The following is a 24,699-nucleotide window of genomic DNA, read 5'->3' on the forward strand; positions in this document are numbered from 1 at the left end:
CGCGGGGCCGGACCTGTTGCGACCTTACCTTACGGCGGCTTAAAACTCGTAGGCGATGGGGATAGAAAAAGTTATATGCGTAAAGAAGTGTAGAAAAGCTTTGCAGGCTTGGCACTGAATGGGGGGAAATTAAGATTTTGCTTTCATAGCTTAGTTCGCTGTATATTACTGATATGTATGTAGCTATATTGCATTCTCTGTGTGTGTGCAGCGATATTCCATTATGCGTGCGTGAGCCCGTGTAGATAAAGGTGCACACCCCCGAGATTGGGTCCCAAATTGAGATTGCAGCGTGCCGTGGGAAGCGACAGCACCTCTGCCTGGATGATGTGTTGGGGACCACCGCGTCTCCGAAGAAATACAAAGTTAATATTTCTCCTTCAAGGAGCCAAGGACGCGAGCCTGTTCTTGTTTCTGTTGTCTTACTTCAGCTTGCACACAGCTGAATTTTACATCTTCACAGAGGCACCAGAGTGTTGCATAGGTACAGTCCTCTGGAAAAGATGACAACCTATTCTGTAATAGAGATGAATTAAATTCTGCAGCTGTTCCTCACTGCTGGTGTTGTTCCCCAGGTTATGGGGTATAAGGTAAACTACTGTTTGAAACAGGGAGAAAAAAGTTTTCATGACCTTCTGTGTGAACTCTTTTCATGGTGTGGTGGTGTGTCCCCACCCTCCCCCACAGCATAATTTCTGAAATGCTCATAATTCTTCAGGCGACCTTAAAACACTCATTTGTGATAGTTGGTACATATACCTATCCTGAGAAGAGATTAAATATCCTTGGTGCTAAATAGAATCTGGAACTGTGTTCGAAAAACTTGTATTATTTTGTCTATGATTAGAGCTCTTGTCTCACTTCAGCACAACCTCTGTGTGTTTATACTGTCTGTGGGAAGTTTGACGTGGCAAGATTTTTTTTTTTTTGTGTGTGTGTGAGTAAGCTGTGGAGGAAGTAATTTCCTCTGAATGCTCTTGCAGCTTAAGGTGCTGGTTGTTGCAGCTGCCTCTAAGTGAAAATCTCTTCCTTTATATAGATATAGAACACATGTATGTATATACCGGTGTGTAGGTAATGTAATGCTAATTTAGTGTCTTTTGGAAGAACTAAAGTTCTCACTGCCACGTCTTTTCTGATGGAGGTGGGGGAAGGAAGAAGGTACAGCTGGCAGCACCAAGCCTCTGATTAAACATTTTTTTTTCTTCTCCCTGTGTTTACCTTTTTAACTAATAAATAGGAAAAAACTCCATAGGATTAACTCCCAGAAGCAGTTAACTACTGCAACTGAGAAATCTTGTGCTGCATTGAAGAGTGTGGTTTAGTGGGTTACATGGGCGGTGTGTGGGGAGGGCCAGGCCCTGTAGACAGCTCAGAGTGGTTTCATGTTTGACATGGATGATCAGTAAAACTGTTGAGGTTTTTTTCTTCAGAAATATCTGTTTAATATGAGAAGCCTAGGAGTGGGCTTTCTGATAGGGATAACTTTTCTCTACTGACATGTCCCAGTGCAGCATAAATTTATCTGTGTGTTCTTGGAGATATAATTTTGAGGTGCTTTTGTGTGTGCTTCTGGAGCACAATTTGTGATTTATTTTCGTCCAGTTTCCATGTTTAAAGATGACTTCACAGCTTGAGCTTAAGAATGTAAAGTACAGATTGTTGGGAAAGCTATTTGAAAGGAACACTTAACACCTGAAATGCTAATTTATGCTGTGTGTCTTTAGTTCTTTGGGGATGCCTGGCCTGTGTGCTTGGGACTCTACAGGAGTAGCAAATGCTCATTCAGGGTTTGGATCCTCAGCATTTCTCATAACAGTTTACTTTGGGCCTCAAGAAAGTGAAATTCTGTTATTACTGAATTCATTCTGTTACCAAAATAGAAGTTCTAGCGTGCAAAAGAGGAAGCTCATTATCAAGGCTGCAGAGTGAACAACCTTAATGACTTTTCAGATCCCTTCGTGGCAAGGGCACTGTATCTGAAAACTAATCTGGTGAAATACAATCATATGGTTTTGGCAGTGCAGGATTCTTCAGATTTTCTGCTTCTAGAAATGATGGCAATTATCAGGGCGCTGTTTCCTGAAAGTTTTCTAAAATGTTACTCTGTCCTGTTTAACAAAATCAGACCACAAGAAAGAAATTACGTGTCTTGTGAATACTCTCATTAGAAAACCCTTTTTGAATTGCTTTTTTCCAAATGCTGCGTTTTGCTTGTTTCATTTTCTTTAACAACCACAGGATCAAGATGTGAAAGCTTAGGGAAAAGATACCTGATAACAGCAAGGGCAACATGCAGTGCTGGGGCCATACTGCCTTAACTCTCCCTTGTGGAATATATTGTGCTCATTTTCGTCACACTGTGGAGTTCTGGAGTAAAAAGGCTGCTCAGGCCTGGGCCAGTAATGCAGAAAACAACCAGAAATAGGAGCTCTCTCTATCCTGTACTTTATTCTCTGTTTCACCAGCATCAAAAGCAAGGAATCTTCCATCACTTGCCACATCAGTGGGGCTGATGTTGAAGGTTTGTAAAAGGTTTGGTGGAAAACTGGTGGAAAACCAAAAATAAGGTATGCTAGCGCAGGAGAAGGATTTAATAGGGGAGTTTTCTACTCTGGTCATTTTGCCTTTCCTGATTTTTCGGTGTGTTCGGTGTTCTTTGGGATGGCTGGTATTTGGGGAGCAGGATTCAAAGTGTATTTTCCATGTGTAGTTGAAGTCAAGGTTCTCCTGGTGAAAGGAGTAGTTTGGGACTTTCCTTTGAGAGTTTTTTCTATCTGCACATCCATTGCTTACAGTTCTCTCCATGGGCTTAGGAGATATGAATCCCATTTAAATGCAGTACATGGTAATGCTGAGAAAACTAAGCTATCAAGCAAAACTATTTTTTGCCCCTAACTTCAGGTCATTTTTTGCCTTCAAATGTGTCTTTTATCTTTTTGGGAGGGAATACAATTCACAGTCTTTTAAAATGCACAGGGAGTGATGAATAGTAGCAAGTGTCATTTTTCGTTTTGCAGATTCCTGAAGAGGACACAATACTTGGAATGAGAAAATTGCCATCATGAGTCAACAAGGTTATGTTGCAGCTCCTCCATATTCCCAATCCCAGCCAGGAATAGGACGTTTTGGACCACCTAATTCTTCAATTCATTATGGACATTATGGGGATCCTAACTCCTCATACTCAACACCTCAACCAGGTATTATTTTGGCTTAAAATTTGTTTTCAGAATCTACTTTTCTATGAAGGTGTTTTGCATTTCTTTCTACCTTGTTTAAGTTTTACACTGATACTGCAACAGGAAATAGAAAAAAAGTTTTACCCAGTTTCTCTGAAACTTCGTATTAAAGACAGCAGGAGTTGTGTTACTCTAATCAAATGCAGAATATAGTCAGAATTCTGATAGAAATGCTTCTGGTAATTGACTTATTAGAACACTTGGGGAAAATACTGGTTTCCATACCAGATAATTTTTTAATGTTAGAATAATTTAAAGGGAAAAAGAGTTCAAGAAATACAGTTTGAAAGGCTGCTCATTCAACCCTGCTGTTTACATAAACTACAGTTTCTTCACAGTCACTATACTAGATCTGAATTAAGAACCATTTTCAGCACAGGAGAGCAGGTTCTACACATGGAAGCTCTTATTGGTTTTTATTTTTCAAAGTTGTTTAAAGTTTTCATTCTTACCTTGGTCTCTGAAATCAAAGGCACCTCTTGTTTCTACCTTGAAATCTAACTGGGTGACAGGGAATTACCACTGTCCCAAACTGGCAGTTGCAGGGTCTGTTTGTTCATTGCTTTTTCTTACTGTCCCTCTTGGGTTCTTTGCTGGAAAGTTATGAACTGCTATTTGTTTCCTTTTTACTCTCTCTTAGTTTTTCGTATCTGCTTTTATAACTGACCAGAAATCTGTGCTTTCTAACAGAATCACTGAGATTGGAAGGGACCTCTGGTCCAACCCCTCTGCTTAAACAGGGTGACCCAAAGCTGTTACTCCAAATGCTAGAGCAGAGCTGCAGACCTGTATTTCTTGTCTATCTTGTTCTTTCTTACAGGGTTTTACATAAAAGTGCTTAATCTTTTGCAGGTGTGTCAAAATCAGCTGTGCCTTTTGGATCTCCACCTCCTGTTGGGCCTCCACCACCTGGTGCACATCAGTTCAGCCAGACCAGTTTCCAGAATGGGTCTGGTACACCAGGACAGCAGCCACACAGGTGACTGGAAGGGATTAATACCTGGCATCTGAGCTATTTGATCTCTGTTACCTCTTGGTGAAAGAGACAGGAATGGGAAGGGGAGAAAACAGGGATGGGTGAAAGCTGTAAAAAGAAATCTTTGAAAAAGGGTTGTGTGAGGGCATAGCCAAGCTTTATTACACAATACTTGTGTTGCAGGTAAAGTGGGTCAATATGCAGCTTTTTTATTTAGTTCTGTTGAATATTATTATTTTGCACGTCTCCCAGGAGTGGCAAAATCAGTTTGTGTACTCACAGCTCCTTCAGTTTTAGTGAACTTGACACCATGTAATAACATTCTTCATGTAGTTGATTGAAGTCTTAACCTGCTTCTGTGCTCTTTAGTTGTTGTATAGTTATTTCATGTCAAAGTAGGGAAGCCTGTTTGTTACCACTGTGTGAAGGAGGACTCAAAAAGACTGGTGATCAGTTGTTCAGGATGATGTCCTCATGCATGGGGAGAAGTGGTGTCCTGAAGATGAAAAAGCAAGGTGAACACAGTCAGGTTGACATGACCCAGCAAAATACTGATTCTCTTCCTGAGCTTCCAGTCAACCGCACATCTCCTGTTCTTCACCTGATCTTGTTTTTATTTCCAAAATTGCTTAGAGGTCCTGTTCTAGGTCAGGAAATTTCCAGATGAAATTTCAAGTAAAGTGAATTCTACTTCTCTTGAAACATCTGGGCCCATCCTCAGTTTTCCAAGGGGTCACAGGAAAAGCTGTGTTGATTGTCTCTGGAACATAGCCTGAGATCTTATTTTACCACAGTGAAATAGTCTGATAGAAAGTAACTTTGTAGGCCACATGTCTATTACTGCTTTCTTTTCTTCAGCTATTTTTCTTGCATTCATGTTTTCCGTATCTGATAATCATGAAGTTTTTCCCTACCCGCATCTTCTTTTTCTTCTACTACAGAGAACTCCTCAACAGTTTCTCAGTTCCTTTTCTTCTCTTCACAGATTTTTCTCCTAATCTTCTTCACCCATCCCTGGTAGGGAATCTTCCTTTATAAGCTTGGAGAGGGGATGGAGTGCTGTGATATGTTCAGAAGCTTGTGTTTCCTAATCTTCGGGCTTACAGTTATTACTGCTCACTTGCCATGGCATACTCACTCTGCTTTGTTTCTAACAAGTGTGCAAACAAACATGGACTGCCTGTTTTTATTAAACAAGTCTGCAATCTCTCTGTCCTTTGTGTGCCTCATGTATTTTAATACAAGTGTATGTTTTCTGAGCAGAATGTGGGCATACTCTCTTAGGGTTTTGTCCTAATTAATTGTTTCAGCACCACCTTGAGGAGGTGTGAGATCTTCGAGAGTTATGATTGGTTGATGTAATTTTTTTGCATAACTGCACTATTTTTTCCCTTTAGGTTTCAAGGCCCTCCACCTCCCAGCAACACAGGACCTTCCTATCCTCCCTACAGTCATCAGTCACAAACAGCCTTCCCGAATACTGCATCTGCTTCATCTACAGCACAACTTGCTGACCAGTTCAGCAGCATGCAGATAAATAGCTATGGTAATCGGGTTTATCTGATTGACTTTTTCTCGTTGAAAGCATTAAGACTATGATAATTAGAAACTTACTGAACTTCTGTATAAAGAGAAAATGAGACCTTTGACCACCATCATTGGCTTAAGTTCTTTGAATTTTTTTTATCTCATCCAGTTCCTTAAATCAGTATTATGGGCTTAATTCTGAATTGATGCTTGACAAACCTTCCATAAAATTCGGGTTTCCCATCAGTCATTTCTCACATTACTTAGTGAACCTGTCAGTAACAGCCAAGGCATGAGCAATAATATGCAGACAGGGTTTAATTTTTCCTCAGCTTTTTACAGTTTCTCGAGTTATGAAACTATTTTCTTTTTTTGTCTAAACATTTTTGGGTTTTAATCTAAACTTGTCTGCATTTATTTTGATGTTATACCATCTCAAACCTAGGCCATGAAGATGTGATCATGTGATGCTTCCACGTAAATTAATTCCAACCACAAGTTTTGATATGTACGTAAATTATGCAAAATACATGATATAAACAATTTAAAAAACAATTATGTAAAATATAGTGTTCTCATATATGCTGGGAAGCTCGTGGTTTGCATGTAAAGTCTTTTTTTCAGTTAGCATATGTGACAGAAGATGTATTTCAGTGTTTGTATGTGAACCCATTGGTCCTTTTGCTTCAAACCTAATTTTGGTTATTTTTTTAGCTCTCCTTAAAATTATTTTGCCATAGGTCTTTGGGGAAAAATTTGACTAAAAAATGTAGGTTTTGTAAAGTAATAAGTATTTACAGATTGTATGTCTCAAAACCCCGTTTCCAGGGTTTTCTTAATTCTGATTGGACTCTGGATCTTATAAACAACAAACAATTCATTGCCAGTGTGTACAAAATAATTCCCACGTTTCATCTTTTAGTATCAAGTGGATTTATTTTCCATCAAACCTGTAATGGTGAAGTACAAATAGCAGACTAGCAAAACCATGCCACATAAAAGAATTGCATTATTGAGCAAAAAGAATGTTGTTTCACATTCTGAAATGAAGTATTATTTTGAAAGCGGAGTGATCTATGTGTGTTCTAGTGAAGAACTGTCTGACTCTGGCTTCCCTCTCTCTCTTTCCCCATCTACCCCAGCTGCAGGGTTTTATTGCAAATAGCACCAAAAGAAATAAAATGAATGAATCAGCTAAGACTTAAACCATGATTTGTCATGTGGACAGTCACACAGAGTCCCCATAAGGGAGCGCTGTCAGTAGGGGAGACTGTATTATCTATGTGTTACAGAAAGGTGTTGAGCAAAACTAGAGCACCTTTGACACAGATTTGGTAGGCTATCACTTTTGACTCATCTGACACAGTTTCTTGCTCAGGTCCTGCCACTGCTCCAAGCTCTTGCGTGTCTCCTGGGCATCCAGCAGCTTTCCAGGGCCCACGACTGCCGTCACCAACCCAGCAGCAAATGGGTTTGCCACCTGGAGCACAGCTTCCTCCTCCACCAGCAAATAGTGTTAATGGCCTTTGTGCTCAGCCAGCATTGCCTCCTGTGGCCAGGCAGGGTGGAATCCCTGGACCTGTCCCTCCAAATCCTAGCTTGCAGCAGCTTCCAGGACAGCCTCCAGGGCCTGGATATCATCCTCAGCAAGGTAGGGAAGGATGTTTGTTTTGTAATTGAAAACAAAGCATGGAGGGACACTCGCTGGTGGAACTGTGTCCGTTCATGGCTGAATGTTCAGCTGACTGGGAAAAATGAAATTTGAATTCCCTTTCTGTAGAAGGGAAAGATGTGCGTTGTCAGTCAGTACACTTGAGACAGACTCTGCTTTTTGCTCACAAGTTTAGCCCTCTATTGAGACTGTAACAAGAAAAAGGAGATTAATTTGGATCAGAAACAGAATTATGTGATTAGTAACTGGTGAAGGCACAGCATACTGTGGGAAGGAGTTTTTCTTACACTCTATAAAGGTATAGTCTGCTTTCTGTCTTGTAGTACTGTCATGAGCAGCTTTCAAAAATGCTTTTCTATAGCAATAATGGATTGTAACTGAATACAAAAAGCCAGTTAATGACATCAGCTTGCATTGACTGAGGTTGGTGGAGAGATTCTCACTGAGATAATGACCTGGCATGAAGTAGCTGTGGTAATCTCTACCGACTGTCCTACTTGACATAAACCTGAAAACTTTGGAGCCAAAGTTGTCACATCCAGTGTTGTTCTTAGTTTTTAAAAACACAAACTAAAGCCAAACTGAGCCAAAGAAATCCATTTCTTTTAGTTGCTGAAAACAGAGGGGAAGGAGGAGTTGTGTTTAGCTGAGTAAGAATAATTGCATGGCAGAAGTTGATGCTAAACATTGATAATAGAACTTAAATACTTTAAATGAATTGTCATTTGTGACTCTGCAGCAAACTATGGTCCTCAGATGGCAGCATCTCAGCTGTCATATCCTGGTGCTTTTCCTGGTGGTCCAGCACAGCTCTCAGGCCCACAGCAGAAGAAGCTTGATCCTGACTCTATTCCAAGCCCAGTAAGTAATGTGGCACTAATTTTTTATAAAAGTAACTTTCTGCTGCATTTAAGATAAAGGAATGACATTGCGTTTGCTTTCGCTGGTGAGGGTTTTCATAACATACATGGGTTGGTTCTCAACATATGTTCTAGTTTTTGCAGTTTCCTAATTTGTGCAGTTTTGTACTCTGTGCTGTCAGTTTTGGATCAATTAGTGCATGAAATTAGTTTGAGTACCGAAGACGTTTTGTAACTTTATCTAACACGGGACATACTCATATATATATGAGTATGTCCCAAACACTTTATAGGAAATACTTTACTAGGAATTCTCAACAGGATTCTTAATGTGACAGTGAGCAGTACTGAAGAACTACTTGTGTTCACTGGAGCTTATCACATTTCCTTTTCACTCTGAAAAGTTTGAAGGCTTAAACTTGGTAACAGATACCGGAAGTAGGATGTGTGCAGAATACAGGTACATGAACTCTAGAACTGCAGTCCTGGCAACGCTGAGAAGTCACATGCTCAGAAACCACTTTGCCTTTTGATTTCAAGAGTTTCCCAGGCAACTACAATTATTTGCCCCAGCCATCCTTCCAGTTGCTGCAGCCTTGTAAAGATTTCAGTAGCCTGGAATATACCTGATGCTTAAGCTTCATGCAAGCTGAAGAGGCTCAGCTGTTGAACATGCACTGGTGGGGCAGTGTCTCTTAGGATGGTGCTAGAGAAAACAAGGTCATGGTTGCATCCATCTTTCTGAAATAAAGTAGTCTAATTGGTATGCAAAGAAAGGGCTGATCAGGCTCAAGCAGCATTTAACTTCTTTACTGGAAACAGCTAATGGAAATAAAAACCAACAGTGTGCTAAACTCATGGAGAAAGTGTTCTGGTGCCCAGAGTGGTTCTGGCAATCATCTGGCAGGTCAAAAGGTCCTCAGAGAGTCAGAATTCTTGAAGCAGGCTGTGCCCTGCAGCTTCAACCTAGAACTTTTTGCTTTAAAAAATGTTTTCACCACCACACAGCAAGCTAGTCTGGGTGAAACAATCTTCCACTTCTTGGTGAGGCAGGTTTGCTGTACAGGAAAAACATTTTTGCAAAAGCCTCACACTGTGTAGTATGAAACTGTCTTGCTTCTTTAAATTGGAGTATTCTTCTGTCCATCCAAAAAAGATTTTTTTTTTACCCAGTGATGGATTTGATGTAAACACCCCCCCCCCATAACTTTGGAAAAACTCTTGTTGATAATCCCCAAGGATTAATGTAACAATTGCAATTACCTTGTTAAAGGCAATTTTTAACTGAAAAGCATTGTGTAAAAAACCCCCTGAATCAAGTGTCTGTATAAATAATAAATGCCCTTAGGTCAATCATTCCTAGTGTTTCAGTGCAATGCTTTTTACGTTAGAGGGATAAAATGATCTTGTCTAATTTAAAAAGAAAAGGGCAGGGGGAGAAGGAGGTCTGGCATGAAAACATGGGCTGATGTCTTGTTTCAATTATGCACATAGCATAAACAGCCTTGACTACAACAGCCATGTTAAAATAGGTTAAAAGGTTTGTTTAAGCAGCACAGAGAGGATCAGAATGAGTGTTTAAAAGAAACATGATCTGGGTCAATGTCTGTAAAGGACAAAAAGCTAATTCGGAATGAGGAATAAGTATGACCATGTGTATTTCTGTTGTTATATTTAGATTATATAATTATAGTAGTGTTGCCAGATAAATTTACTTATTATCTGTAGCCATTGTTGATTTGTATTTCTCTTACATATGTTAGAGGTTGATATGTACCCTGACAACATCTATGAAAACTAGCATCTGGACTTTGTCAACAATTATTTCCAAGAACAATGATATATTTAGGTCAGTTAGCTGCAGAATACCGTGGCACATTGATCCTTTGCAGAGCTAAGTCTCAGAGTGGTTTGCTTTCTTCAGCTAGTGGACCTTTTTAGAGCAAAACCTTTTTCCTTCTAATGCAAGAGTTTGCTATAAGTATACAAGCCAAGGGGGCAGGGAAAAGTAATCAAGCAGAAGATCTAACAAGCTCTCTGAGGAATGTCTTGTATATTTAAATTGCAGTACAAAAAACTTCATTGATGAAAAAAAAGTTACAGGCCCCAGACTATTTTCAGTGTGTTAGGAAATACCTCTTGGACATTGATCAGTAGACTCTATGCAACTAATTTAGTTTTTCTTCTCTGTTTGCTTTCCAACTGAGGCTTCTGAAGTTCCCTAGTTATTATTAGAAGTTCATGTGCAGTGTAAAAACACAATTCCATGAGGTGCCAGCAGCAGTGGCAAAGCCAGTTTCAGAAATTCCCTGTCTCATTCTTCTTGCCTCCCACAGCTGTTTGGCTGCACTCTAAACCAGGTTGCTGAGGGAAGAAGAGGAATGATGGTATTCTCTCAGTGATTCGATTTCTGGTGTGGAACAAAATCCAGCTTTATATAACTTTGGTTAGATCCTAAAAAGTGTCAGACTTAAACCTGAGTGAGGGACCATGCAGAAGTAACAAGAAGCAGTGTATGGGAAAGGAATTTGGGCAGTAAAGTCAGCTGCATGAACTTTCATGACATTATGTTGTAAATTGTTATAAACCAGGCTTCAACTGGAGTCGTACTTAGTGTAGATCTTAGCCTGTTCATGAATGTAGCGGAATGCATGACTTAGCTTCCTCATACTGTTCTTGCTTCTTATTCGTCAGATTCAAGTTATTGAAAATGATAAGGCTGCCAGGGGAGGGCAGGTCTATGCCACAAACACAAGAGGACAGGTTCCTCCCCTTGTCACCACCAACTGCGTGATCCAGGACCAAGGTAACTGTCCTTGTTACTGCTCTGGGAGTCTTACTAGGGGAAATAAAATATAATTAAAAAAAAAAACCCTAAATTCTCAAATTTCTCATCTGAAAACGATGGTATTCGCTCTAAATTGGATGTGAAACTGCAAGCTTCCTTTGAACAGAAAAAAAAGGGGGGAGGAGGAAAGTGGGAGTTGAATTCTTACACCTTGGGTTAACACCTCCTCTACCCTTCCTGGCCTTTAAAAGAATATGAATAGTTGAGACAACTTTCCTTTTTAACTTAAAATTTTTGAAGGTGTTACATTTCAAGTTGAAAATCCTTTTTGAATTATTCTGAAAATTTAAAAGATGGACACTAGAAGAAGCAGTAAGACTAGGCTAGCACTGTTACCTTTTAAGATACGAATTTCTATTCAAGTAATAGGGGCAGCGTGCAAGCTGTCTAGTAGATGTACGCCGGCCAAAGGAAAAATTTATCTGCCTTTGCTTCTGCCTGGAGCCTGGAAGTACAGTCTTCCACTTGCTGCTCTTGACAGCAGGCTCAATACTTTAATACAGGTTAAACTGGTGGTGTTATTCAGCCCAGCAGTAACTTATCAGTTTTTAGATAAACTGTGTAAAATGTACAAACACACCAAGATTTTTTGGCATTATCTGAGAATGGGATAATGCTGTTCTGATGATCCAAGAAATTCCTTTCAAGAAACTGAGCAGAGCTGGAGCTTGTTGGTTACAAAGGGAGCCTCAGGAAGCTGATTCCTGAACTCCTTTCAGTGCTCTTGTTTGCAGCACACAGCAGTTTCTCATTGAGGGACCTAAGCTAAATGTGCTCCTGGAAGTGGGGTGATGACTTCCGCACCCTGTATTTTGCAATATAGGTGAGCATGGTGATGTTAAGACAGATACAGTGTTTTCTGAATCAGAGCTAGCTCATTAGAGCAGTCTTAACAGTAGGTATTAGTCTGCCTTATTCCTTTATGTACAGTGTTGACATGTCCACTGGGATATCATCCATATTTTCTTTTAAGATCTTAGATATGAGATGTTTCAAAGTCATCTACTGAGGTTCTTGTTGCAAATAATTGTGGGGTTATTCTTGGTGTGTTTAAATCTCTGCTTTATACTCAGACTGCAGGAAGAGATTTAACCAGAGGGAGGGGCAGTGGGCAGAAGCCTGCATGGGAGGAAAAACAAGCATGTATTTAATGTAGCACATGCACTTGTTGCTCTGTGTTGTTTGGGTTTTTCTGCTCCGTGTTGGGTTGGGCAGGTTCCTTCTGCCAGCCTTTCATTGTGTGCTGTTGTGTTTTGCAGGCCACGCCAGCCCCCGGTACATCCGCTGTACCACCTACTGCTTCCCAGTGACTTCAGACATGGCCAAGCAGGCCCGCATCCCCCTCGCAGCCGTCATCCAGCCCTTTGCTGCCGTTCCACCAAACGAGGTACGGCGTACTGAGTACCAGTCCTCTGTGCCTCTGTCTCCAGGTTATTGCAGGCTTGTTCTGTGCTTGGGTTGGGGGAGAGGGTGTTTTATCTCAGGCTATGAAGTGGTATGACCATAAAGAGGTGGCGGAAGATTGAGATTTACTTGGGTCATGGTGCAACTTCCAAGGATAAAAATTTTTGTTTGGAAAAGGTACAGGAGTAATGATTCTCTAATCTGTACTACTGGATTCCTGGTATTCCCCCAACTGCCTCTAGTTTATGCCAGCATTGTCAGTTGCTTGCTCTGCTGGAACTCCATAGTTTTAGGCAAAGGTATTAAAAGATGATGACCACAAATTGTATCAAGTTAATTTTAAGATGTGGAGAGTTAGATTTGAAGAAAGACATTTTTCCATTGAGGTCTTTACAAAATGATTTAATTTCACCACAGACCAAGAGGACAATTTTTTACTTGGACAACCTGAGTCATAGAAAGAAGACAAATGTAACCAACCATTTTTAGCACTCATTTGAAGGCACTAACCTTTTCTCACATAACCATCTCTAACGACCCTTCATATTCAAAACATATCCCTAATTCTTCTGCAAATTATGTCTGCAGTATTCTCTGGTCTTAAGACAAATACATAGGTTTCCTGGCACCCCCAAAGGATTTTATCAGTGACAGGGATAAATCCATTACTCAAGTGCAGCGTTTAGCTACATCATCTGTGGGATTACCTTTCTTGGTCTTCATCTGCTGTGTTCTCCATTGCTTCTAAATTCTTTAGCTTCTAAACTCTGCAAGGTCTGCAGATTGCATTTCCTTTTCATGTCCTACGCTGATTTACTCTCAGAGTGCTGCGTCATGGGAAAAAAGCAGGGATTTCATCAAAGTTGTAGTATGTGATTGTGTCTTCAAAAACTCCTCATAAACTGCCTGCACAGGAAAGCCTAATTAAAATTGCTAGAACATTCAGTGCTTGGTTTTGCAGTCTGATTTTTCTTTAACTTTGTTTTATTGTTTGTAAATTCTTAGTAGTCTTTTTTTTTTAATATATATGTTGGAAAAAAGCAGATGTTGCTCTTTATCAGGATGGATAACTTCCAATCCAACAGACCTCTGTAGGTCTGTAGAATTGAGAGTATTATTTTAACAGGGTAGAATGTAGTTATCTTCTCTGGTCCACAGGGAAATAGGATGTATTACTGATGGCTCTGCAGATACAAAGTCTCACCATTTGTCTGCTAGACAGCAGCTTCAAGTTTCGTTCCAGTTCTTGAGGTAAATGTCCAGGCTTGGCTTGCTGCCCCTCGCCGAATTTTCTCCTAGATGAAGCTCCTCCTGTTGCTTCTCCACCCCTTGACTTTATCAGCCAGCCTTTGCTCTTTACCACCCTTGATCCCAGTTTCTGTGCCCAGGTAGCACTTAAAAATTCCACTTTCATGTTAGCTCTTCATTTGTGCTTCTTTCACTCAGAGTCTGCCTCTAGTCCTTTATGTTTCCCACACATGGCTTCCTTGTCTCATGCGTTGTGTTTGGACAGGGTGATCAGTGAGTTGCTAAAATCTAAATCTCTTCTGCATACATAAATTTGCAGTATGTCCAAACATTTGTGCTTGGCCAAGTTCAGGGGGGTTTTCCTGGGGTTGGCAAAAAGATATGCTCGGTGACCCACCCATTGTGAAGTGTTAGTGCTCTCAAGCTGTTGGAAAGGTCAGTGGGGCTCATTAATCTGTAAAGAGCAGTGTGTTTTTCCCTAGCCTCTCTTTTGGAGGAGCCTGAAAAATGTCTTTCAAAACTGGCAAAAGCCCAGTGTGGAAAATTTTAGTCAGAACAATTACAGCTTGGTAAAATTATAAGAACTAAGGAGATAGTGTTAGAGTAGGAAGAGCTGGGCAGTCTTAGCTGAGGCAGTTTTTCCAAGGCTTGCCTGTGCCCTTTGTCTTCACTGCTGCTGCCAAAATAAGATCTTGCTCTTAAGATTTCCAAATAAAAATGGTCTTCCATATGGGATTTATAACTACTTTAATTTTGAAAGGCCACTTAATTTGAAAGGACTGGGATTTTTATAGAGGTAAAATACATTCAGGGGCTTATTCATGTTTCTGAACTTCCTAGTATGGTGTGTTCCACCTGAAACTGACTGCACGGCACAGGAAGTTCTTTGTTTCAGAATATCCACCCTATTTTAGAGATAGTGCCTTTTAGCAGTGTCTACAGGTGATGCTTATCACGTGCTGTTGGGTTACAAAGTGAAAATCTGTCTAATTTCTTTACTTCTTGATAAACAGCATGTTATCCATAATAACTGCAGAAAAAATTTAGTTAAGAAAAAAGAGAAATAGCTTAGTCTTTTGGCACTGGCAGAATTAGGTATATGTATGAAAGGGAGAGCCCAGTTTTGTACAGACCTTACTCTCTTAATTGAACACAGTCACCCTTTGGGTAGATGACTTGTAAATGTAATGAATTTTTTTAGAAAATAAGCTGTCAGTTGCATTCCCGGAAACAGTAACTCAACTGGAAATTGAGTTCTGGGGATTTGCTTCCTTTGACTAAGAATACAAGAGGAGTTGGAGATACAAGATCCTGTGAGCTTTCAACTAAAAGGTTTAGATCTAGTGATTTGACAGTGTTCACACACTTCCAGTTGGAAAGTTTTCCAAAGGGGAAAAGGTAATTTGGGATTTCAGAAAGTCTGAAACGCAGATTTAAGTTCATTAGTCACTGTGGGTTCTTTTTGGCCAAGTGGAATGTCTACACAGAGGAACTGGTGTCCTGCCTCCAAAAGTGAAGTGGGAGTATTAACATGCAAAGTGAATTCTATTTTATTTTTTTTAGCTAAGATATGAGAAAGCATTGTCAGGAACAAAAAATTGTCACTTGAACAGGAACATCTTTTGAAGAGGTGTACACCAGGTATCTCCATTTCCAGTAAATAACAGGATACAAATTACATCTGTAGGAGAAAATAAGAACAGAAAGTGAAATCATAATGGTGGCAGATAAGGATGTTAAATGAAAAGATCTCATGCATGTCTTTGAATAAGTGTAATGTGTTTCAAGTGAACCCCCAAACAAACAGGGTTTGCCACTACAGTGAGAAAGAAATGAAAAATGTAACCTTGTAAAGCTGCGCAATGAAAATGTTGTAGAGAAGCCATAATTAAAATTGAGATGGTAACTGGTCACACTGAGGAAAAGGTCACAAATGAGGCTTTATTTCAGAAATGTTAAATCACACATGAGAGGGAATTTAAGACATAAGTAGAGACCACTCAGTAGAGATGGTTGGAGGGTTGTGTTCAATATCCCAAGAACAGGTGAGTTAGCAGCCCTTGGCATGCAGGCACTGAACCTCAGAAGAGAGTGAAAGGTATTTGTTCAGAAAAACCCTCAAGCTGAGAGTTAGTGGGGGAAAATTCATGGTGGGCACACAGTCTTTTAGAGGTTGCTGCAAAAAACCTGCAGCCAATCTAGAAAACCACAAACTGGTGAACATTGCACGTGCACTATTTATCACTGGAAACAAAGGCTGTTAAAGCATTCATGCCTTCCCTCCTCTGCCAGTGTCTTAGAAGCACTACAAATTTCAGAATCTTATCTTCACCAAGTTCTTATTTATTATTTCTCAAAAATAACAGTTCATTTTCACTGTCCTGATTTGGATGATCTATGGAAAGTATTTGTTTGTTACAGATTGAGAGTACAGTATCATTGTTTGACAGAACTTATTTTTAGTCCACCAGTGCTTTAGCAACAGTCTATAAAAATAAACTAGCTCTCACAGTTATCATCCTAAACCAAGCCCTACATGAATTTATTTTGGAGATGGATGAATGTTTCCAGGGCCTAAATAAACCATGTGATCTTGATTTAGCATTAATACTACTTTCCATCAAAAGTTAGTTAAAAGAGTATTTCATGTTGTAAAATCCAGTATAAACAATTCAAAATAATTGTTTTTAGCTTTAAATATTTAAATATCTAAATTGCTGCCTTCTTTGCTCCTTCATAATTTTGTGTCATTTTTCTCTGCCATGCTCTTTCCTATTTATTTGGATTTATTGGTTTTTTAGAAATATTTATTGGTGGGAATCTAATATTTCACTTCCATTTTCTCCTCAGTTAATTAGCTAGTTAAGAGAATGGAATTGCTTCTCAGAAATGCTGGTGTTCATGAGCTAAAAGCCATTTTACCTTTTTAGAATAGTGAACTTTGATGAGGCCCGGTGCAGCTGAGATGTTTGGAAAGCCATGATTTTTACAGGGATGGTAGTATGGGTGCCTAGATGGAGTTGTAAGGTTGGCAGCAGCTAAAAATCAAGTGAGGTGGATAACTAATGATGTGATCCAATGCTATCAATGTCTTTTTTTGTTTTAGGGATGTCCTCATGCTCTTCCAATCTACTTTGGACTCTGTGGTACCCAGGTGCTGTTGTCCCTAATTTATAGCTAGTGAGAAGGGCAAGCAGGCTGTGGCTTTAGTTTGAAGCACACGTTTGGACAGACACACACATTCATTAGCAGTTATGTGCTTGTGCAGAACTTGGGTTTGAGGAGAGCGAGGAATGCTTAATCTGCAAGATGAAATAATTCCTATTGAATGTCTTGCTGAGGGCTCCTTTGTATTAAGAATGTATTAATAAGCTGGCTCTGAAGAACAGATCCTTGAGGTGCTTGCTGATAACATCTACCCACCATCGTTTGAGTTTTATGCTTTGATTTCTGTCTTTTATTTGGTTACTTATTCACAGGAGGCTGTTAGCCCATTAGAGCATGAGAGCTTGGCTAATTTAAGAGTTCTTAACAGGGGATTCTACTGAAAGGTTCTTCCTTCAAAAGGATTACATTGTATCAACTAGGTCGTGCTTATCTGTGTGGTGGCTGACTCCTGACAGAACTGAGTAATCTCTGTCGTGACACCCCTCCATGTGAGCAGGGTTAGACCCTAAAATTGTCCATACAACTTGTAAGATAGTAGTTTTAAGGAAATTGTTTGAAGAAAAGGTTCTCCAAGAGATACTGTTGACACTTCTGTTGTGCTGTCTGTATTGGTTATTTTGTGTGTTCTGGTGTCTAGATTGTCCAAGATCCAGCAGAGAATGATTTTGTCAATGTCTTTGGGTTGTTGTGTTTGTTCTAAAACATGGTGGGAGTAGAAGCCCTGCATATGCGATGTACCTTAATACATGTTTCTGTGTATCATGCTTGTGTGAGCCTAAACACAGATTTCCCAGGTATTAAAATCCTTGCTGGTGCTCTCATTTGGGAGAGAACTGAGACTTTGGGCTCATAGTTCTGAGTCTGCTTGGAGCAGGACATCTTTGTTGCTCTGTCAAAGCTATTTTATTTTCATTTTTTTGACTAACTAGTGGCAGGTTAATGTCTGGGGGTTTTGCTAAGCTCCTGTGAGGTGCTGGACTCTGCCATGCATGGTGTGGAGAGCCCAGAACTCTCAAGCATCTCCAGGTGCTTCACCCAGAAAGTGTTATACCACTCTGGAGGTCAGTGCCTGTAAGCTTGGTTTCACAATGCCTAATTTAGAGGTGCATAAATCCTGTATTAGATGAGGCTTCCTTTATGGAGTGTGCCCTGTGCTAGCCTGCATTTGGTAGTAAATCATTTGGAATTGGATTGCTTCCCAAGACTGCATCATCATTTTTTGTTAGCCTGTAACTACACTCTGTAACTAGAATGAGCATTCAGAGACCGGTTTAGCAATGGCTTTTGCAGCAGAGCTTCTTGTAATTGAAGCAAGTTTTCCAATTTACTTTCTTCTTTCTGTTTTTAATATACATTGAAAAACAGTCCTAAAATGTACCCTTTAAAATATTTCTGTGGTATGTTGGTCCCTGCACTGCTGTTGTTATGGTAAGGATGTAATTCTGACAGAGATGAGGACAGTGACTTGAAAATGTGACATTTATATAAATCTTACTCATATTGTAATCGGAGTTCCTGACTAGTTTTATACAAATTTGAAATTTAGACTGAGAAGAAGCCTTTATAAGGATGTTGCAATTAGCTTCTGGTAAGTTGGAGACTCTTGATTGTCCTTCAGATTTGTAATGGCGGAAGAAAAATCTAACTAAGCAGCAGTACATAGAAAAGAGAAATAAAAAGTAGTAGTTACATCCATTTAATTAACTGGCCAATAACACTGATAATTTGTTTTGCCAACAAAAATGGCACTCAAGTTAAAAATCACTTGGGCTATTGATCTATTCCTTGGAAATTTCAGAGAGTCAGAACACACTGGTATTGAGTAAGTTCCAGAGAAAAGGTTTGTATTTTGCTTTTTAAATTGGAGTTTTTCTTGCATTTCCAGCTTACACATATTTTGCTTATCTATGCATATTATGCAATGTTGTATTTTGGATGCCACCATGTAAAGTGTCATTACAATGGAAGTTGTGTGCTTGCTAAGGTAGAGGCACAGATCATCTCCTCAGCCCCAGAGTGCGGATCGATAGAGCAGGTCTGTCCTTCACAGGATTGCTTTCCTCATGTCATGGTTTAACCCTAGGCAGTTCACTCCCCCACCAGTGGGATCAGGGAGAGAACGGCAAGGGTAAAAGCTGGGAATCTCATACCTTGAGACAAAGATTAATAGGGAAAGGAAAAGCCACGCACGCCAGCAAAGCAAAACTAGTAATTAGTTCACACTTCCCATGGGCAGCCAGGTGTTCAGCCGTCCCCAGCAGAGCAGGGCCGCATCACAGTAATGGTGACTTGGGAAGACAAACACCATCACTCCAAGTGTCCCCATTCCTCTTTGTTCCCCCCATTTTATATAGTGACCATGAGGCCATAGGTCTGGAATATCCCTTTGGTCAGTTGGGGTCAGCTTTCCTGGCTGTGTCTCCTCCCAGCCTCTTGTGCACCCTCAGTCTCCTCACAGCATGGCTGTACAGAAAGCAGGAAAGGCCTTGGCCCTGGGTGAACCCTGCTCAGCAAGAACAGAAACATCTCTGTGTTATCGTCCCTGTGTTCAGCACATGTCCAAAACACAGCCCCATTCCAGCCACTATGAGGAAAACTAACTGTACCCCAGCTCAAAGCAGCACACACCACAACTCAGTTCCACACAGTTGTGACACTCAGCTGTGCTACTAAAAGAGAGGAGGGTAGTTGCAAGTCCCATACAAATATTATTTATGTTTGAAAGTTCTGGAGTCTGCTTGAAGCATCCCAGCTATCATAGTAACAGAAGTATTCATGGAAGAGAGACTCGGAGTGGGAACATTTTGACCTGATGTGGTATTTGTGAAGTAACAGTTAGTTTTACTATTGACCTTCAAAACTACCATCCTAGAAAGTATTTGACTTTTATAAAGGGCATTAAACTCATCTCAAATGTCCTTGCTACAGAGGTGAAGTTGTTCAGTGCTGCTTTTTGTTCACATAGCAAAAATTCTCCTTGTACTTTCTAAGTTCTCCTGTGGCAATTGGCTAGCTCTAGTTGGCTTCGGAATGCAGAATGACACTTCAGCTATGCCCAGTTCTTTCTGATTTCAGTGGAAATAAATTAATTAGTCTTAGAGGTATGTTTACTAATAAATATTGTCCAGGAAAGGCCGTACATAAGCAGAACTATTATTTCCATCTCCAATTAAAATACTCCTAAACATTTCTATGCTTATTTTCTAATTAAAGTTTCTTTCTCTAATATATTCAGCTGTGCAAAAGTAGGAACCAGACAGTTCCTGTTGTGAAAGTTCTCAGGAATGCAAACATGAGTAGTCAGTTCAAAAAGTCACAGTAATGCCTTTTAACAAAAGAGAAACAGCCCTGGTTTTGAGAAGGAAGGAAGCCTTTCACTCATTAGATTTTCATGCATGATCTTAGGTCAGCAATTGCTTTTCTCTCATATGCTGATAAAATATATTAGTATATGTACACACATCTGTCGAGCCACTTATATATATATATATGTGTGTGTGTGTGTGTGTATAAAAAGAAAAAAAAATCCCAACATCTAATTGGCCCCTAAAGTTGCTAATAGCCCAGCAGGCCAGAATGGATCTGAAATCCAAAGTGGGGTTTTGGTTTTGTTATTGCTGTGAAGACGTGAATAACACTGATAATGTTCTAATACAGAATTTCATCTAGGAGAGTGTTGCCTCAGAGGTCACTATACCACACTTAAATTCACATATAAACTGAAATAGTTGTTCTCTAAACCTAGAGCTGCATGTTCCATGAGGACTGTTTGGAGTGTTGCTTTATTGCCTGTCCTAGGGATATAGAAGTGGTCACAGCTTTGTTTGCATTAAATGGTCTTGGACTTTTTAAAACAGAATGGATGTGCCAAGTAACCCATTGTCTTTGTGTTTTACAGGCTGTGCCTGTGTTTTAAATTGTGGTGTTAGGTTTATCATTTATTTAGCCATATTAAAAAAAATCATGAGAGGATAAACTTACCTTGATAAGACCATACAGCACCATACAGTAAGAGACTGGACCTGTTAGGAAATCAGTATTTAGTGCCCAAATTCAGTCTGACATTTTGAAGATCCTCTAGAACTTTCCTGCAGTGATTTGCAAAAAACCAGAAATCATACCTGAATGAGGTGTCTTTAAGAGTTCTGTTTGGTTTTGTCAAGTAAGCCAGATGGAGATCATATCACTGAAAATCCAACTTCTAATTTTAATGTGAAAATCTTACGACCAGTAAAGCTAATCCCTTGTAATTATTACTTATCATTTCTGCAGAGAAGCTTTCTGAACCTTGCCTGTGTTACTTTCCAGTGGTGTTACAGCCAGTGTAACAATCTTGCCTAGAAGTCTCAGACAAGGACTGCAGTGCTGGACCACCTGTGATACTGATAAGGTGGGAAGTGGAGCTGTGGATTGGTACAGCCATGGACCTCAGCCCTGGCATGTGATTTAACATGTGCTTATCAGCCTCAGGGGTGCTAACAGCAACAGCAGTGCTGTCCTAGGGCGGTTGTGTCTGGCCCTTGTTCTTCCCTTGCGTTTGTGCCTCTGCAGCAGCTCCCACTCCTGCTGGGTTGAGGATAGACTGGGCTGAGGCAGGTCTGGTTGAGACCTGATTGATTTCAAGTGCTAACATTGTGGAAGCGTGTTGTGCAGCACCGTTTCTTGATGAGCCAATTTCACGCTCCTGCTTCTATCATCAGTTAATTCTGGCTGCTGGCTTTCCCTCGAGATGCAGCATGTCCCTGCATCCAAAGAGCAGTCAGCACTGCAAAGCTGAGAGGTGCTGCAGAGCACTGCCCTGTTTAATGCTTGGGGTCATGACCAGCAGAACTTGGGGTGCCTCTCTCAAGCATGGGTAGTGAACTTTTTTCCTTTTTTTTTCCCCTCTCCTCCTGTCACCTGTATGATACAGGAGTTCTAAAGAAGTAAGCTAATGAACTTTGGTATTTCTTTACATCAACGTTTTACCATTATTACATGTATTTTCCCCCCATCCTCAAACTTTTAAGAATCCCTCTTCTCACGTTGAGTGGAGTGTAGTCTGTATCTATATTCTTCATGCTGCCAGCTCTATTCAGTTAATTGCAATATTCCCCTTAAAAAGGGAGTGCTGAGTGAGGATTTCAGGAATAGGCTGTGGTGTGATACGCAGAAACTGGTAACTCGTTTCTGTTTATTTTCCTACACACTGGGTCATATCCCCTGTGCAGTGTCCACTTGAAATTCAGCTACCGTGCCATGCTGTGTTTCGCAGTGCTGTGTGTGCAGGGGAATGTGCAGCTTGGGCCTGGAGGGGCTTTGAGCAAGGAGCTTTGAACATGCTTTTGGCATTTTTATGTGGCCTGTGAAAAACAGGATAGATCCAGGAGACCCTGTGTATCATGTGGATGATGCTTTAACCTTGCTGCAGTCTTGGAAGCAAACAAGGAAATCGATGGAAAAGACGTGTGGTATGGAAAATACTTGAACCTGCTGTGAACCTTGCAGAGGAGATAGTCCAAATTGGCCTGAGTCATCAGCTGAGGAGGCTGAGCATGTTCAACATCTGAAAACCAAGAGTAGGCAAAATAACTGCTGCCTTCAGAGGGAATGGCTTCTGATAAAAGACAGTGGGAACATCACAAAGGGAAATGCTTTCTTGACGTTTTAATGTGAATCAGTAAAGCAACTCAAAAGCAAAGGATTATTTGTAGACTGGTTAATGTTTCTCAAAAGCAATCTATGATGATAGAATAAAAGAAAACAAACCCCTTCAACAGTGCTAGGAAACAGAGACACTTTGGTTCATGACCTAGTTTTTTTCCATAAACATCAGTGTTATACTTCAGAATTCTCTTTGATTATCCAGAGGAGTTTTTTGTCATCTTTTTGCTGTACTAATTAAATACAGCATTTTCTTGGGGCAGCGGTGCCACACTTGGACAAAGCCTTCTCCTTTGTTCATTAGAAAGTTATGTTGTATAGCATATCTTGAAATTCTCATAGGAATATTTTAGTGACTAGATTTGCATCAATGTCAGTAACAATTCTAGAAGCACTGCTGACACAGTGTAAGGGTGTGATAGAGACACTGTCTGATAAATGGCTCATTTTCTTCAGTATCTGTATGTGCCTCTCTTGTTCTCCAGAGGATCTCTCACGCAGGATTTTTCTCTTTAAGATGCTTTCCCAGAGATGTGCCATGATGATCTGGAGCTTTAGCACAGTCCTTACTTGTACGCTTACAATTTGCAGCTGTGGTCCAGATCCTGCAATATGAGTATGGTGATAGTTTGCAGGCATCACCCTCAGGAGCGTGTCAGGACTTCATTTTTATAGCAAGCAATAGAAATTCAGCTTTCTCAGACTTTAAAGTGCAGGTTGCAGTCCCTTTGGAAATTTTTATGGATGTGTTTTATCTTGGAGCTGTGCCACCAATGTCTGTCTGTTGCTTTGTGATATTTTTCTGACTCCTGAGAGATGGTCTTGCTGAAATATTTCCAAAACAAAACTCCTCTTATTGCAGCTACATTTGGGGTTAAGTTATGGTTTATCAGATCAACTTTCAGGGCTTACACTTCAGTAGGGCCTCAAGCTTCTAGAGAAATTAAAGTTTGTGCAGGTCCCTTGCAGCATTTTCCATTTCCTTTGCTTTAACCTAAAATTACAATGTTGTGCCTCTCAGCAAAACTGATTCTTTCTGAGAGAGGAGAGGAAGAAAATGCTGATACTTTTTAGGTGGAAAGGTAAAAGAAACAGGAGTATTGCATTTACTTAAAAAAAAAAAAAACAAAAAACAAAAGAAAAGCCCCCAAAATTAAAAAATTGTTTTTTAATTTTATCCCATTCCTCTGCTCCTATGAGAGTTTGCCACTGATTTCAATGGGAACATACAGATCTCTCTGCTTTTTTTTCTGGTGAACAGTGACATCTACAGAGAGTGGAGCTCAGCAAACAAGACTTTCCCATTCAGTACCACTTTTTTTTTTTTTTTTTTTTTTCTGGTCTGATTTTATGTATCGTTAATTTAAACTCAGGACTTTATGCATGCACAGTATTACTTACTTTTGTACATTCCCACAGAAATCTACTCTTTTTTTAAAAGTTATTTTACCCTGACAGAAATTACTTTGATGTTTGGAAGTGCAATAGCAGTTTACACACTGAACTAGAAATTCCTTTCTCTTGATGTGGTGGTGGGATGTCTGGTTCTACAGTGCAGTGCGCTGAAAGATTGCAGCTTTTTGGAGCTAAAGTTTCTTTCACAACTGTGTTGGTCACATCAAGAAGTGGATTTTTGATGCTTTTGGTCTGAGTTCTTATTCTGAAATTATACAGATAGCTTTTTCAGTACATGTGTTCATTATTGATGTAAAATATTTAAAGAAAACACTAAAATTTAAATTCCATTTATTTTCAGAAACATTCAAATTAATAAATCAGTAAGGGTACAAATAGGGCTTTTTTAAAAAAAAACTATTCTTTGTTAGACAAACTCCTTAATTCTGTCACATAGATTTTTGGTTGGCTTTTTTCATGGGTTTATTTTTTTTCCCTTTAATTTTTTTGTCTTCAAGAAGGTAATTTATTACATATGTGTAAGAATGCAGATACTGCAGCTCTGAACTTCATGGCATTTATTTTTTTATTGTTCTTGTTTGTGCCTTTTATGTAAAACTATTAATTTTGGTACATCAAAATGTGAACATTTTGGGGGTAATTTTTCTTGGATATCATTAAATGTATCAAACCAAGGTTTAAAGTTACTGAATCAG

At 39.8% G+C, this 24,699-nt stretch overlaps 1 protein-coding gene across 2 annotated transcripts in view; it reads left to right on the forward strand.

Annotated features, from left to right (window-relative positions):
- The window catches only part of SEC24D (SEC24 homolog D, COPII coat complex component), a 44,837-nt gene that overhangs the window by 2,073 nt on the left and 18,065 nt on the right, over positions 1 to 24,699 (forward strand). The window contains exons 2-8 of one of the 2 annotated variants that reach the window (XM_017732296.1): positions 3,021 to 3,203; positions 4,095 to 4,221; positions 5,616 to 5,764; positions 7,112 to 7,396; positions 8,157 to 8,278; positions 10,972 to 11,083; positions 12,385 to 12,512. In XM_017732296.1, the coding sequence (XP_017587785.1) occupies positions 3,065 to 3,203; positions 4,095 to 4,221; positions 5,616 to 5,764; positions 7,112 to 7,396; positions 8,157 to 8,278; positions 10,972 to 11,083; positions 12,385 to 12,512 (1,062 nt within the window). In that variant the 5' untranslated portion in view covers positions 3,021 to 3,064. The remainder of the gene's footprint in view (positions 1 to 3,020; positions 3,204 to 4,094; positions 4,222 to 5,615; positions 5,765 to 7,111; positions 7,397 to 8,156; positions 8,279 to 10,971; positions 11,084 to 12,384; positions 12,513 to 24,699) is intronic. The other variant, XM_008632788.2, reaches the window with a different exon arrangement.

Source organism: Corvus brachyrhynchos, unplaced genomic scaffold, assembly GCF_000691975.1.
Source record: "Corvus brachyrhynchos isolate BGI_N302 unplaced genomic scaffold, ASM69197v1 scaffold20, whole genome shotgun sequence".
In the NCBI taxonomy this organism is placed as follows: Eukaryota; Metazoa; Chordata; class Aves; order Passeriformes; family Corvidae; genus Corvus; species Corvus brachyrhynchos.